This window comes from Crotalus tigris, unplaced genomic scaffold, assembly GCF_016545835.1.
Source record: "Crotalus tigris isolate CLP2741 ecotype Arizona unplaced genomic scaffold, ASM1654583v1 scf7180000017987.690289119674:8195010, whole genome shotgun sequence".
NCBI lineage: Eukaryota > Metazoa > Chordata > Lepidosauria > Squamata > Viperidae > Crotalus > Crotalus tigris.
The window spans coordinates 6820008-6835992 of NW_024096758.1; the positions used below are offsets into that span (position 1 = coordinate 6820008).

Below are 15985 nucleotides of genomic sequence, written 5' to 3' on the forward strand. Positions count from 1 at the left end.
AATGTTCCACCAAATCATAATCCAAAAAGCTTTAATATTTTTACAAGTCCACCAAACATGAAAATATGAACAGCTCTGCATATGAATCACTCCTCCTCTGTTGTAATGGAGAGAAACTGGTATGGACAGAGAAGTTTCAGTTTTCTGTTAGAAGTAGAAATTTTGGGGGTTCAGATGGATGCATAGTGCTGACTCACAGGGCTGTGCTTTGGACCATCCTGAATGCAATATCCCTCTCCTGTATATTAAAGTAGCTTTAAAATAATAATAGTAGTAGTAATAATAATAATAATAATAATAATAATAATAATAATAATAATAATAATAATAATAATAGAAGTAAAATAACTACAGCAAATAGAGGTAGAACAGTTGTGGCCAAAGAAGGAAAGATAATATCAGTAGTAATAAGTACCTTGAGTGCAACCCAAAACAACTGCAGCACCACATGAACACCATTAACATTGACAAATCACCATCAGTCAATTGCAAAAGGCAGCTTTATTCAGAATAGCTTATATCTTGGGAAGTTGAATCATAATTCAACTGAATTCAAATTTGCAGATTACACTAAGATGGCAGGAATAGCCAATACCCCAGAAGATAAACTCAGGACCCAAAAAGTTCTTGAAAGACTTGAACAACGGACCATATCCAACAACATGAAATTTAACATGGAGAAAAGCAATGTATTACACCTAGCGAGGAAAAATCAAAGATATAAGTACAGATTAGACGAGACCTGGCTCAAAAACAGTAACTGTGAGAGGGACCTTGGAGTCCTAGTGGACAATCACCTGACTATGAGCCAGCAGTGCGCAGCAGTAGCCAAAAAGCTAATACAATCCTGGGTTGTATAAACAGGCATACAATCAAGATCATGCAAAATATTAGTACCACTTTATAAAACCTTAGTGAGACCACACTTGGAATACTGCAACCAATTTTGGTCACCATACTAAAGAAAAGATGTTGAGACCTTGGAAAAAGTTCAGAGAAGAGCAACTAAGACAGGGTGTCAAACTGCCGGCCTGCAGGCCGGATGTGTCACACGGAAGCCACGCCCATCCCATTGCCAGCAATGGCAAAACTGTCCTGATACATTGCGCGATGTGCAAGCTTGACATGTCTGAACTAAGATGATCAAAGGCCTGGAGACTAAAACATAAGAAGAACAGCTGTAGGGTTTGGCTAGTCTAAAGAAAAGAAGAAATAGGGGTGACATGATAGCAGTATTCCTGTATTTGAGGGTCTGCCACAAAGAAAAAGGGATCAAATTATTCTCCAAAGCACCAGAGGGCAGTACAAGAAACAATGGTTGGAAACTGATCAAAGAGAGAAGCAACCTGGAATTAAGGAGAAACTTCCTAACAGTGAGGATAATTAACTAGTGGAACAGCTTGCCTTCAGAAATTGTGGGTGCTCCATCACTGGAAGTTTTTAAGAAGAGACTGGACAGCCACCTGTCTGAAATGGTATAAGAGGTTCTCCTGCTTGAGCAGGGGGTTGGAGTAGAAGACCTCCAAGGTCCCTTCTAGCTTTATTCTGATTGATTGATAAATATTTTTTACCAATACATCAATACAGAGACTGCAGTGAACCAGTCAACAACTGATAAAGAAGAAACAGTGTAGTTAGGGATGCAGCTATGAGACAGCCAAAAAATACAACAAGAATGCAACTTGGACAAAGGAGGTGGGTAAAACTAAAAAAGAAGGTGAAATGAAAGAACTTGTAATAACAGCAGAAATGGTGGAGAAAAGGACAAGGAAGATCAAGAATTAGTCAGACTAGAAGATGAACTGCATGGTTTTTGCTTGAAACATTTGATTGATCTACGCTCACTCATTTCCAAGCAGTTTAACAGCATACTGCAAGGAGGTGAAATGGAAGATTGGTTAACACCTGGCAAAACCTGATAATGAAAGATCCAACAAAAGGGGCAGCACCAGGCAACCATAGGCCAATTACCTACTAACCAACAACATTCAAATTGCTAACTGGCATGATAACTGATGCAGTCCAACAGCATCTAGTTGAAAATAAGCTCTTTCCATCTGAGCAGAAAGGAAACTACCCAAATAGCAGAGGAACAAAATATGAGTTCCTAAGTGACAAAATTATTTTGGAAAACTGTAAGAGAAGGAAGACCAACTTGAATTTAGCTTTCGTTGATTACAAGAAGATATTTGACTCCCTGCCACATGCTAAGACCAGGAAAATTGAAGAAAGAAACAAAAGGCTAATTCTGGCTGCACAAGGCCAGGCCTTAAGAACAAATGAGCCAGAATTGAGACGACAGCAACAGACACCAAGTACTGCTTTTGCAGAAGAAACAATTGGCCACCTAGATAGCTGCTGAAAGAAAATGCACAGATTGACTACAAAAACAAAAAAAATAACAATCCTGCTTTGGAATAACTGCAAGAAATTGCATTTGCCTGCAAGCAAGGGCTGGTGGGACCGTAAAATAAATATAATAGAAAATGAAGAAACTAAAGAGCTCTGGGACTTTAGAATTCAAATAGCCAATCACCTGCCACATAACACCCTAGACCAGTGATGGTGAACCTATGGCACGCATGCCAGAGGCAGTACTCAGAACCCTCTCTGTGGGCATGTGCGCTATGTCCCGGAGATGGCAACTGTCCCTCTTCAACCAGCCACCTGCTAACTAGTCGAGGTCCCAGGTGGCCGGATGCATCCCGGCATGGCTGGTTTTCCTCCCCCCCCATCCCATCCCTCCTGGCCTTGCATGCTCTCCTTTTCCTGGGCATGACCCACTGCATCGTCTCCTCAGCTGTCAGTCGGCCATCCATCTCAGAGGCGGCTTCTTTGAACTGCTGGTGGCGGGCTGCGGAGTTCCAGAGTGCGCCGGTCAAGGGGCCAGCAGGCTGTTGCTGCTGACAGACACCGTCGTCCCCCATGCGCTCGCTGGCCTCTGTGTGCAGGGGCCAATGGTGTCAGGTAGCAGCTGCCCCTTACCTTGCCCCATGGCAATGCACCCCCACCCTGCTGTGCCTCACCCACAGGACGAGCTTCCTGTCTACCGTCCCACCTACCAGAGACCTCCTGGATCCCCCCCAACCCTGCCCATCCCCCACCATCCCATCCCTCCCACGAACAACATTGAGGTGACCATGCCCACCTTGGCCACATCCATTCAATCTGCCATGACCACCACAGCCACGCCCACCCAGTGGGCCACATCCACCTGGCACCCGGCAATAAATAAGTGGATTTTGGGATGCAGTTTGGGCACTCAGTCTCTAAAAGGTTTGCCATCACTACCCTAGATGCAACAACTGTCAATAAGAAAGAGAAAAATGTCTGCACAGTGGACATGGCAGTACCTGGAGACAGCAGAAGAACTGGAGAAAAATCACAAAATACAATGAACTGCAAATAGAAGTATAACACCTGTAGCAAAATATTTCTTTTAATCTTTTAAAAACTTTTTTTATCTCTACAAAAGATACTAGCAAAGATATTGATAGTCACCTTGGTTGCAAAACATCTGAGGCACCACTTGAATACCATTGGCATTGACAAAATCACCATCAGTCAATTGCAAAAGGCAGCTTTACTTGGAACAGCTTACATCCTGCAGCGACACTAACACATCAAACAACACCTATCTATTCCAGGTCCTTGGGAAGGACTTGATAGGTATATAAAAATGCCAAATCCAATTTAAATATTTGGCTGATTGTGCCCAGCAATAATAATAATGGTTAGGACATGAATCATTACTTTTCCACCAGTCTTAGACTGTAAATTGAACTATAGATTACTTACGCATAGTGGTGGGGGCTATGGGTATAGCCAATGAGCAATGATGTTACAAGAATGGTTGACCCTAGCTTTGGGGGAAGGGCAATTATTTTGTCCTTTGTCAGTTAAAAGTTAAAAGCCCCTTTTTTGGGTGAAATGAATGGCTCATGAGCTTTTCTTCCACTTCTAAATTCCCCAGTTTGGTAACTTTGGCTCTTACCTTCTCAGAAAGCAGGGGTCCTGGGATTTGCTTGAGGCCCTGACTTTCCGTCCTGCTCCAGGTTGCCCATTGTTAATTGTTTATGTCTTCAGTTTGATGATGCTCTAACTATAAGCATCTAATACAGACCTTTCTCTTTCTGTCTAATCCTTTATTATCTTCTGATCGCTTTTCCTTTCAATTTTGGAAATGATGACTCCTTGGAATCTCCTCCCTCCAGATGAAGAGGTAAGAGAAAGAGAGAGAGAGAAGAGAGAGAAATTATCCATGTAATGGGCTTTTTGCTACTCTTAACATTTGAGAGGTTTACAAACCCGGCTAGATTTGGTTTCACCCCTATTCTATCCCCACTTCTATTTGGTAAGGATTGTTCTCACCTCAAGTTTCTAGAGTTGATAAAGTGTGTCTTATATTTTGGGAAGAGATGTGATGTTAGGTGTCTTTTCTTTCCAATGATAATGTGAATAGTGTGTGTGTGTGTGTGTGTGTGTGTGTGTGTGTGTGTGTGTGTATGGGTATACTTGTGTTCACGAATGCAACCAAGCTAAAACGTAGCCTAAAAGGATCTTCAAGTGTGGTATGTGCCCATTATGATGATGATGGTTTTGAGACTTTCAAACTTTCTCGCTCATAGATAAAAATGAGTCATCTCAGAGATGCTCATGAATTTTTAGCTGGACAATCATTAACATTAACAAGAGAAAAAAGTAGTTCAAGCAAATATTCAAGTCCGAAAAATGTGCACATTTATTTTATGCATAGAGGTGGGTTGATAATTTCTGCTATAGAAGATTCATAATTTCGAGTAATTTCAAATAGACTAAGACGAGCTGGAATGCTAAATCAAACCCAACAAAATAACATTCTTTATTGTAAAGTTGAGCATTTGAGTATCCCACCTGCTCTTCTTCACTATGCTTTTCTACCTCTCCGGAGCTGATCTATGGGCAGACTGCAAGTGTGCTCCCAAAGCCATCCAGATATTGACACCAAGCTGTAATTTATTATGAGTAAAAAGCAAAAAATGGTTTAATACATAAATCAGCTAAAATTGTAATTTTGACTTCAGTTTATTATGATTTTGCCAACTTCTTAGCATCTACCCGTAGTTTACTGAAAAGTTGCACATTTCCAAATTATGGAGCAATCTCATAAGATAACAGCATTTTTCCTGTAGGTGGCAACATTAAATTAGCAATCAGCCAGCCAATTCTGCAGCCTTTTGAGAGTAAAATAAAACTGTTTTTCAGCCAGGAGAAGTCAGTACAGCCTCTGTCCTAAAGTTGGGTGGGACAAGCAGTTTCAAGAGGCAAAATGCTGAGAGGGATTAATGAAAACACCTATTGGTTTTTGTAGAATGCAAGTTTGCTTGACTGAGAATGCAGCGGTTGGGCTCATTCTAGGAAAAGTGTTTCTTCCTCACATTTTGAAACATTTGAAAAGGCTTCTTCAAATATTCACGTAAGGCAGATATGGGGAACCAGGGCTCTTTTATGACTTGTGGACTTCAACTCCCAGAATTGTTGGCTAGCTCAGGAATTCTGGGAGTTGAAGTCCACAAGTCACAAAAGGACCATGGTTCCCACCCCTGACCTAAGGTAACAGTTCTCCATTGTAAAATCTAAATGTCTATTGTGAGTCTTTGGTCATCCTAAGTTTCAAGAAGCATCTTTGGATATTCTTTTTGTCTGGCTGTTTGGAGAAAGTCTACATAAAGTCTACATCAGGGGTGTCAAACTCAATTTAATTGAGGGCCGCATAAGCATTGCGGTTGTCCTCGGTGGGGGGCGGGGATGTGTGGCTTACTGGGTGGGCGTGGCCAGCTCTACATCGTTCGCGTCAAGAGGGCCTGTGGGGGCCTAGGCATGAGTGGGACAGATCTGAGGGTGTCTGACAGAAGGGGATGGAACCAGGGCAAGTGCCAAGGCATGGTCCACAGAGGAGCCTCACTGTTCCTCTCAGGCCATGCGGGGGGTGCTGGATGATGGTGCCACCACAAAATTGTACATTAGCTCCTGGCCGGCTTGGGCCAGGGCCAAGGCAGCGGGGGCCGTTCCCTCACTGTTTCCAGGATGGCTTTGCGGGCCACATGAAACCACTTCGCAGGCCGCATCCAGCCCCCGGGCCTTGTGTTTGACATGTCTGGTCTACATCAATAGATAGGAAAGAAAAGTCTATAGAATATCCAAAATTCTTTGCCCATACTATCATTGTCTTCTTCTTCTTCTTCTTCTTCTTCTTCTTCTTCTTCTTCTTCTTCTTCTTCTTCTTCTTCTTCTTCTTCTTCTTCTTCTTCTTATTCTTCTTCTTCTTCTTCTTCTTCTTCTTCTTCTTCTTCTTCTTCTTCTTCTTCTTCTTCTTCTTCTTCTTCTTCTTCTTCTTCTTCTTCTTCTTCTTCTTCTTCTTCTTCTTCTTCTTCTTCTTCTTGGATAAAAACATTACGCTTACTAAAACAGCAACATATAAAGAAAATTTATATAAGATGTTTTATAGATGGCATATGACACCAGTTCGTTTAGCAAAAATGTTTAAAAATGTATCAAATACTTGTTGGAAATGTAAATAACAGCCAGGCACTTATTACCATGCCTGGTGGGTATGCCCTAATGCAAAGAAATATTGGTTTAAGATTCATAGATGGCTGGAAAAGATGATGAAAATACAGATAGAATTTAAACTGGAATTGTTTTTGCTAGGAATATTAAGACCTAATTATGAGAAAGAGAATGACTACTTAATATTACATGTTTTAACAGCTGCAAGAATTGTATTTGCCCAATTTTGGAAAATTGAGAATCTACCATCTGACCAGGCTATAATTGCTAAAGTTTTAGATTGCGCAGAAATGGATAGATTAACATTGGAGATGAAAGAGAAAGATGATTCAGTTTACTTTAAAACTTGGGAAAATTTTTATCAATGGTTAGAGACACGTTAGAATGTGAAAAGAACTTAAAATTATAGAATAGATAGATTTTTAAGTAAGTTTCTGTTCTTAGGTTAATAACATCTTTATTTTTAGTGATTCTTAATTGCTAATGTTGACAATTATGATTAGTTGAGATTTTATTAATTACATTTATCTATATAGAGGAATTTTATCTGTTTATCAATCTTTAGTAATATGGTTATAGTTAATCTTATTTTAAAATGGCTGAGTAAAATATAAATTATGTTTATTTACTATTTTGATCCGGACAGTAGCTTGTTTGTTAAAGTATGAGATTATTGTTGGGGGTTACCCCACTACGGCACCTACCTTCTTTCCATCCCAAATTCCCCATGCCCTTCCCTCCCCATACCTGCACTCTCCCTATTCTTTCCTCATGTATATAAAATCTAATAAAATATTTTAAAAAAATAGATAGGAAAGAAAAGGACCTCGCAAATAGGACATTGACACAAAATGAGTGTGAGCATCCTTTTTTGTTGCAGTTTGGGAAGACTGTATATTTTATTAGTCTATTAACCATGTATTACATTTATACAAAGTAATGAAACTTACTGCCTTTCAAATTTGGTTTACAATTATTATTAATTTTAGCTCTGGGGTCTTCAACATGGAGCCTAAGGAGTCCAGTAGATTTTTGGAGCTTTTTTTAGCATGCACCAGGTTTTTTGCCACAACTGATATACAGGTAGTCCTCAACCTACCACCATAGTTGACCCAAAATTTATGTTGTTAAGTGAGAAATTTGTTAAGTGAGTTCTACCCCATTTTACAATTTCTCACTCCACATTTATTAAGTGAATCACTGCAGCTGTTAAATTAGTAACATAGTGGTTAAGTGACTCTGGCTTCCCCATTGACTTTGCTTGTCAGAAGGTCGCAAAAGGGGATCACAAAACTCCAGGACACTGCAGCTGTCATAAATGTGAGCCAGTTGTCAAGCATCCGAATGTAAATCACATGACCATGGTCAGGGGTAGGCAACTTTGGCTCTTTTATGACTCGTGGACTTCAACTCCCAAAATTCCTGAGCCAGCATGGCTGGCTCAGGAATTCTGGAAGTTGAAGTCCACGAGTCATAAAAGAGCCAAGGTTGCCTACCCCTGACCATGGGGATGCTGCAAGAGTCGTCAATGAGAAAAATGGTCATAAGTCCCTTTTTTAAATGACATTGTAACTTTGAACCGTCACTATATGAACTATTGTAAGTCAACTACCTGTATTACCTTTAAAAAGATAATTTTAAAATATGGGAAGATGTCGTGTATCAGTACAGACGGCCATTTCTGTCACTGTCTTTAGTCCTAAGAATGACTCTTTGCCCTAAATGAATTGCATAAGCTCTCTTAGATGAGTGAAGCCCAGTGCTTTGTTTGGAAGTGTCCCAGCACGTGCCATTTTGCAAGCCTGCCAACATGTCAAAAGTCCCAGTGGACTTGGGTTGCTACTAGATGATAATGAGATTGACAGCTGCTGCCTAGACAGAGAATCCACTGCCTCAGAGAAGTTCCTCTTGACTGCAGCACTGCTAGGGACCACATACCAAAAGGGATTCCCCAGGAGACCTCCCTATAGAGGAAAAAGAGATTTTGGGGGGAAGAAAACACCCCAAGCGCTTCTTCAGCAAGAAACAGGATAACAAGAAGCAACATACTTGGGTTGGAAAGAGGAATTAAAGAAAAATATAAGCCATTTTTCTGTATGAGGACTTAGTAAATCCAAGAGAGCAAAGAGAAATCCTTTGTCAGGAACTCCATTTGTCTCTGAGGGGCAGGTCAAGAAACAATTTTAGCCAGATATCAACACTGGGGTATACAGGAAGTCCTCAACGTACGACCACAACTAAGCCCAAAATTTATGTTGCTAAGCGAAACATTTGTTAAGTGAATTTTGCCTCATTTTATGACCTTGCCATGGTTTTTAAGTGAATCACTGCAGTTAAGTGAGTAACACGGTTTTAAATGAACATGGCTTCCCCCTTGAGTTTGCTTGTCAGAAGATCACAAAAGGGGATCACATGACCCCAGGACACTGCCACCGTCATAAATATGAGTCAGTTGCCCAGCGTCAGAATTTTGATCATGTGACCATGGGGATGCTGCAACAGTTGTAAGTGTGAAAAATGGTAATACGTGACTTTTTTCGTGTGTTCTAACTTCGAACAGTCACTAAATGAACCGTTGTAAGTCAAGGACCATCTGTATGTTGTATTTGCGTACACCTAAGTCTGCTGTGAGAACTGGTTTGGTGTAGTTGTTAAGGCATCAATTTAGAAACTGGGAGACCCAGAATTTTAGTCCTGCTTTAGGCACAAAGCCAGCGGGGGGACCTTGGACCATCTCTCTTGTCTCTCAGCCTTTGGAAGAAGTTAAGGGCAAATGTTGCCAAGAAAGTTGCATGGACTACCCCAGAAAATTGGCACTAGTGAATAGTGACTCAAAGGCCTACGCATACAGTTTCAAAGGTCCTCTCGCAGAAACTGTGTCTCCTGTTTTAGTGTAGCACCTTGGTAGTTCTCAAAACTTCCGTCTGTCTTCGGCGGGATGCCTTTAATCTTAGCATATGAGAGAAATAAAGTTCCCACAGCCTAAATAAATAAAAGGAAAAAAACAGAAGATAAAAATGAAATAAGTGATGAGCAGTAGTGCCATGCATCTTTACATTGGTTACCTGCACTCAGCTACGAGATCTGTTCATTTCTGTATGGCTATGTTCATACAAATACTTACCGAAGTTAGGTAAAAACCTAGTGGTTGTTTGCACACACACCTGTTAGGCTAAAAACTGGATTAGCTTTTTAAATCGCTTGATCTATTTTGCAACCACAGCCAATTTGGTTAGTTTATAAGTCTGTATATTACCAGGGCTCTTATATGGCTTAATTCAGCTTTTATGCAGGAAGAACTGGAATGCTACTTTTAAAACACCAGTTTGAATATCTTTCTCTAAATATGGATTATACTTTGAATGAGTGAATGAACTGGGGACTGTATGCAGTCTATGGGCCACTGGTTGGGCTACCAGATATGGACTGCAAAAATACAAATTATCACTACATGACAAAAAAAAAAAATGAAATATAGGGTCTAACTATTTGCTGCTAGCTAGTGGTTGTCCAAATTTTTGTAGCTTACATCCGGTAGCTCTAGCTGCAGTAAATTCTCCCTGAAGTTGAGCTAAGAAGGATTTCTGCCAAAACGAAGGAAAGCCACTGCCCATCAGTGTGGGCCTGTTAGTCCCAATCAGCAGATTCTGTCTTATCCAACATGATATATTGCCAACAAATAAATACACAATTAATTGCATTCCATTTTGTTTTCTTTGATTCAACCCCATTTTTTAAAAGTGCAACACCAAATAGTTTACTGATTAAGTGCTAGGCTCTATATATTTCCATATAACAAAATAATAGGTATGTCCTTGCTTAACAACCAGTCACAATGTTATGATGGGTCCTCAAAAAGGTATTCTCAAGTTATGACTTTAGCACACATGTGTGTATGGGAGCGCACACACATAAGCGTGCATGCACACACACACTAATATGATCACATTTTGGGCGCTTGGAAACTGGCTCACATTTATGACTGATTGCAGAGGTCATATGACTGTGATTTGCAACATTTTCTGCTGTTTCTGACAAAAAAACCACCCATTTGGAAGAATGGATTTGCTTAATGACCACGTGTTTGGCAACCGTGATGATTCACTTTACAACCATTATAAAAATGGTCATAAACTTGGTGTTCTGCTTAACAACTGCAATGACTTACAACCAAAATTCTGGCCTGATTTCTAATTGTTAAGAGGATTACCTGTATTTTCCTATTGAAAATAAATCAGCTATTAAACTCTCCTCTCCCCGCCCTCCCCTTCTTTGGGAAGAGACAGTGACTTTGCGTCATGAGGGAGATTATCCAAAAGTGATGAATTATTCACTCAGTGTTTAGTAAAGGATGGCCAGGAATGATGCCTAAGAGGCAGGCATCATTCCTATTCAGATGTCTAAACACTTGTATTATATATTTCAGTATTGCTAAACACTGGTGTCCATCAAAGTTTAGTTCTATAGATTTGGGGTATACAGTCCTGCAACTACACTCATTCATATGGCAGGATAGTTTCCTGTGCTTCTTATTTATTTCAAAATGTATTTTCGAAATATATATGAAAAAAATATGTACTATTTTTTAAAAATTAAAATTATGTTACAAAACCATAAAATGGTCCTAAAGAGTTCAGAAAAGATCCTACCACCATCGTAAGTGGCAGGTTGCAGATTTAATAGCTTTCTTTTTCATTCACAGCTCTTTCATTCCTTAGTTAAGACTGGTAGAAAGAATTGCAAATTTCTCTTCTCTCCTGGGTGAATGCTACATTCTCACAATAACATGTAAAATAGGCTAGATTCAGACTGTGGTTGGCCCAAGGGGCACTTAATAATAAGGCTCTACATTAAGCTGTCTCCAGCCAAAATCTGAAATGCTGATCTCTATAGTGCCTTTTACAGGTTCACTATTCGATGACTGTCAATTCGTTATTAATTCATGTGCCAGTGTTCTTTTCTGTTTATATGTGTAAATGCATATATATGAGTTACTTTAGTAACCTGTTTAAATGCGTTCTGTGAATGTAGCCAGAAATTAATAATATAGGCTGGATTCATCCCCCCAAAATCAAACCTGCTAATACAGGTAGTCCTCGACTTATAACAGTTCACTTAGTCACTGTTCGAAGTTACAGTAGCACTGAACGGCATTTGTGTATTTCATTTCAGTATCTCTGATAGAAACATGCAGAAATATGTCTTAGTAATCACAATAATGCTAACTTTATGAGACTAGTATTATCATTCTCACATTACATATAGGAAACTAAGGGGGATGCAAAGAGTGGTTCTTCGGGTTACAACAGTTCACTTAGTGACTGCTCAAAGTAACCTGAAAAAAGAGACTTATGGCCATTTTTCACACTTATGACCATTGCAGCATCCCCATGGTCAAATGATTTATATTTGGATGCTTGACAACTGACTCACGTTTATGATGGTTGCAGTGTCCCAGGGTCATGTGATCCCCTTTTCCAACCTTCTGACAAGCAAAGTCAATGGGAAAGCCAGAGTCACTTAACAGCCATGTTACTAACATTAACAACTGCAGTGATTCACTTAACAAATGTGACAAGAAGTCATAAAATGGAGAAAACTCACTTAACAAATTTCTCACTTAGCAACATAAATTTTGGGTTCAATTGTGGTCGTAAGTTGAGGACTATCTGTAATATGCCCTGCTCAAAGTCACCTTTGGTGAGATGAGCAGCTATATAAGTTTGATAGATAGATAGATGATAGATAGATGATAGACAGACAGACAGACAGACAGATAGATCGTTGTGTGTTTGGTGAATGTGTTAACACAGTCACATATTTGGATATAGATGTGGATCAATATGTCTACATTTTTGGATACAATAGTCCTCAATCATTTGTTTAGTGATCATTTGAAGTTGCAATAGTGCTTAAAAAAAGTAACATACTGGAAGTGGTCTTACAATTGTTGCAGTGTAACCACAGTTACACAATCAAAATTTGGGGACTTGGCAACTGGCATGTATTTATGACTGTTGCAGGGTCCCAGAATCACAAGCTCATTTGCAACTTTCCTAGCTGGCTTCTGACAAGCAAAGTCAATGGGGGAGGCCAGATTCGATTAACAACCATGTGATTCACTTAATGACACAGGGATTTGCTTAACAACTGCAGCAAAAAAAAGGTTACACTTAAAAACCACCTTGTTTAATGACAGAAATTCTGGCCCCTATTTATTTATTAATTAAACAAATTTGTATGGCTGATCAATTTACACACTTTGGAGGGCCTACAACAGGGTTGTAGGACTAGATGACCTCCAAGGTCTCTTCCAACTTTATTATTATTATAAAATTGTGGTCATACGTCAAGGACTACCTGTACTCTTGGATCATTCTGGATTGTTACAAGGTGTCCTGCAATGTCAAAATATAGTCTGTACAACATCTTCATAAATAAGATCTCAATTAATGTTCATCGTAGATTAACTGAAACTATCAAGTGAGAACATGGAATTAATGTTACTGGAAATCTTTGCTGAATAGAACAACCCTATACGTAAACATTTATAGGGCTGGGGTAATGAGAAGGGTATTAATGAATAATGTCATGCTAGGATAAGGGCTGGTGTGGATTTTCAATGTTTAATTTATCTTCATTGGTCTGTAATTCACCTAATTGCAGCACAGATTAGGCTAGGCTGGATTCAAAAAACTCAGCATGGGAACAACAACTACAGAGTCATTTTCTCTGCATGCGGGAGAAGCTTCACCTACCCAAATGGTCACATCATGTAACTACTATAGGCCCAGGAACAAGAGTAGAGACAAAAAGAAGCTGGGATGGGAGAGGAGAGGGAGAGCCATCTGGCTGGGCATCCTACTCTCCAAGATGTCTCTGGCCCCTTTGGATTGAAAGAAATGCCTGGGCAGCCAGCCAGAGGCTTCCCAAAATAATTGGGCCTCCGTGGATAATTATAGCTCTCCCATGCCACTCGTAGGCTGCAGACTCCACATCTGTTCCCTGTGGCTTGAGAGTGGTCTGCCTCCCTCCATCCTATCCCAGCTGAGGAGTTAACTTTTCTGCTCTGACATTGGAGCCAAGGAGCCCGGCTGGAAACCGAGGCCTAAAGAAACACTGGAAATGATGCTACAAGGAACAGGGTGGCAACGGAGTTACTGAGCAAAGTTTGGTCAGGCCAGCATCACTGGATAATTGACAGACAGTGATATATGTGCTTGTCTAAATACATCTAGGTCAGCTTTGTTTTTATAAAAGATCCAAATGCAAATAATTGGGGAAAGGGGAAGCATTAATTGCTCTCCCCACAGCATCTCCCAGGATTATTTACAATATCAGTGTAGCTGGAGGAAATAGTGAAGCAACTAGTGGAAAATAATACTGGCCAAACTCTTGTCAAAATCTTTGCTGCTTTAAGCCTTTTACACTTGCATTTGGGGATGTTAAACTCTTTGTGATGGAGGGGGTGGGCATGCTTTTTTTTTTTAAAAAAAAAACCCTGTCTGGGCCAAGATTCCTGTAAGTTGCAATCAAAGAAGCCGTAGTTTGCCATGATGTGCGAATCCAGCCTATATGTCTCAATCTGCTCCAGGAGAGCTGAAGGTCCTTGGCCAGGAGGTGGTGGAGGTTGCCCTTGTAGACTATGCTGCCTTCCCTGTTCCAAGCACTTGTAAGTGGATGTATCTCTTGAGTTTGCTCTGATATTTGCAGTGTGTTATCCCCATTACTACTTTCATGGTGTTGAGGTTATTCTCAGGCTACCATCTTCCAGTGCAGAATATTTTAGGCTTGAGGGGTTCTTGGTGCTCTCTGAGCTTGCTTATTTTCTTGCAGACATTTCATTACCCAAACTAGGCAACATCATCAAGTGCTAGTGGAAATATTAATAAAGGAGAATACAAATATTCTCCTTTATTAATTTTTTAGGCTCCTCTTTTCTTTACCACGGACCCCCTTTAAATAACTTTTGTGGCCAGGGACCATGGCCGCGGACCACCAAGACTCAAGATTTAAATCATAACAATTCTTCAAGTTTTCGCGAACCCCCTGTGATGACGTTGCGGTCCCCCAGGGGTCAGTGGACCACAGGTTGTAAACTCCTGATCTAGGTCAAGCTTGCTCCCTTTTTTTCCTAATCCACAGCAAATTTTTAAAAAAGCAACTCCATTTTTAAAATAATTTTTGCTCAGATCCAAAATCAACTCTTTGCAAGTTTTATTTTCATGTTATTTAAATATTTTTGTTATAATGTTTTGGCATTTTCCTATTCAGACAGGCTCACATACATAAAGCAAACAGTGCAATAATGATCTACCTGACAGGCCAGATCTAAAAAAGAAAAAAAGTTTTATGAATCTATTTACAAGTTAAGGTGACCCAAAGGTGTTTTTTCAAGAGGCAACTGGACTTTCTTGTTTTTCTTTCAAGATGTTTCCCTTCTCATCCAAGAAGCTTCTTCAGCTCTGACTGGATGGTAGGGAATGGAAGGATTTATACTCCTTGCAGACAGTTGGTTATTTGCATCCTTTTAGAGCAGTGGTTCTCAACCTTTCTAATGCGGCGACCCCATAATACAGTTCCCCATGTTGTGGTGACCCCCAACCACTTAAAAATCACCAGGTGCCAGGGACGTGGCCAAAGAAAAGGGGAAAAAATGGTGGACAGCCTTGTTTGGCGACCCCTGTGAAATGGTCGTTCGACCCCAAATGGGGTCCCGACCCACAGGTTGAGAACCACTGTTTTAGAGAGTAGTTGAGGCCACCTGGAGGTTTGTCTATGTCCTCAAGGTCACCTGAGTAGTGCAAATGGGTATGGAGCCTTCCATTCCCCACTATCTAGTCTAAGTTAAAGAAGCTTCTTGGATGAGAAGCGAAATTTCTTGAAAGAAAACAAGAAAATCCAGTTGTCTCTTGAAAAAACACCTTTAGGACAACCATGACCTGGCTGACTGAGAATCTCCATAGACAAGTTAAGGTGGCCTTGCTCAAATTGATATCTTTTCTGAATATTAAAACTTGATTAAAAGAGTCAATATTACTATCTATGCATATTTAATTTTTTTCTTCACTAATTTTTAGTATTTTCTTCATTAATACTGATTCTGAGCAGATACTGAGGCTATGTATCAGGAAGCTAAGAGATTATTATATTAAGATTTATAGGCTACATAACCTTCAAATGAGATAGGAATGTTGTGCACCTGCATAGAAAAAGTCCCAGTTAAGTTTACCTTGATCCTTGGTTTAATTTTGCAACTCAGTTCTTGCAAGTACAACATGGCCACAGTTGCCCGAGGCCCTGTTTTCTAAAACACTTCACAAAAGCTTTTGTACTAAACAGTTGAAAGCATTGCAAATAGTTTCTTTCATGTGCATATATCATGCAGGGTTGAAATTAATCTTAGAATTCTGAACATGATGAAGACACTTTCTTT

At 40.0% G+C, this 15985-nt stretch overlaps 1 protein-coding gene across 4 annotated transcripts in view; it reads left to right on the top strand.

The window, feature by feature from the left end:
- The window catches only part of SEPTIN4 (septin 4), a 68785-nt gene that overhangs the window by 12619 nt on the left and 40181 nt on the right, over window positions 1-15985 (top strand). For 3 of the 4 annotated variants that reach the window (XM_039346246.1, XM_039346244.1, XM_039346249.1), the window contains exon 3: window positions 4215-4222. The exons of the other annotated variant lie outside the window; for it this stretch is intronic. In XM_039346246.1, coding sequence (XP_039202180.1) covers window positions 4215-4222 — 8 coding nt within the window. The remainder of the gene's footprint in view (window positions 1-4214; window positions 4223-15985) is intronic. 4 annotated transcript variants of the gene reach the window in all.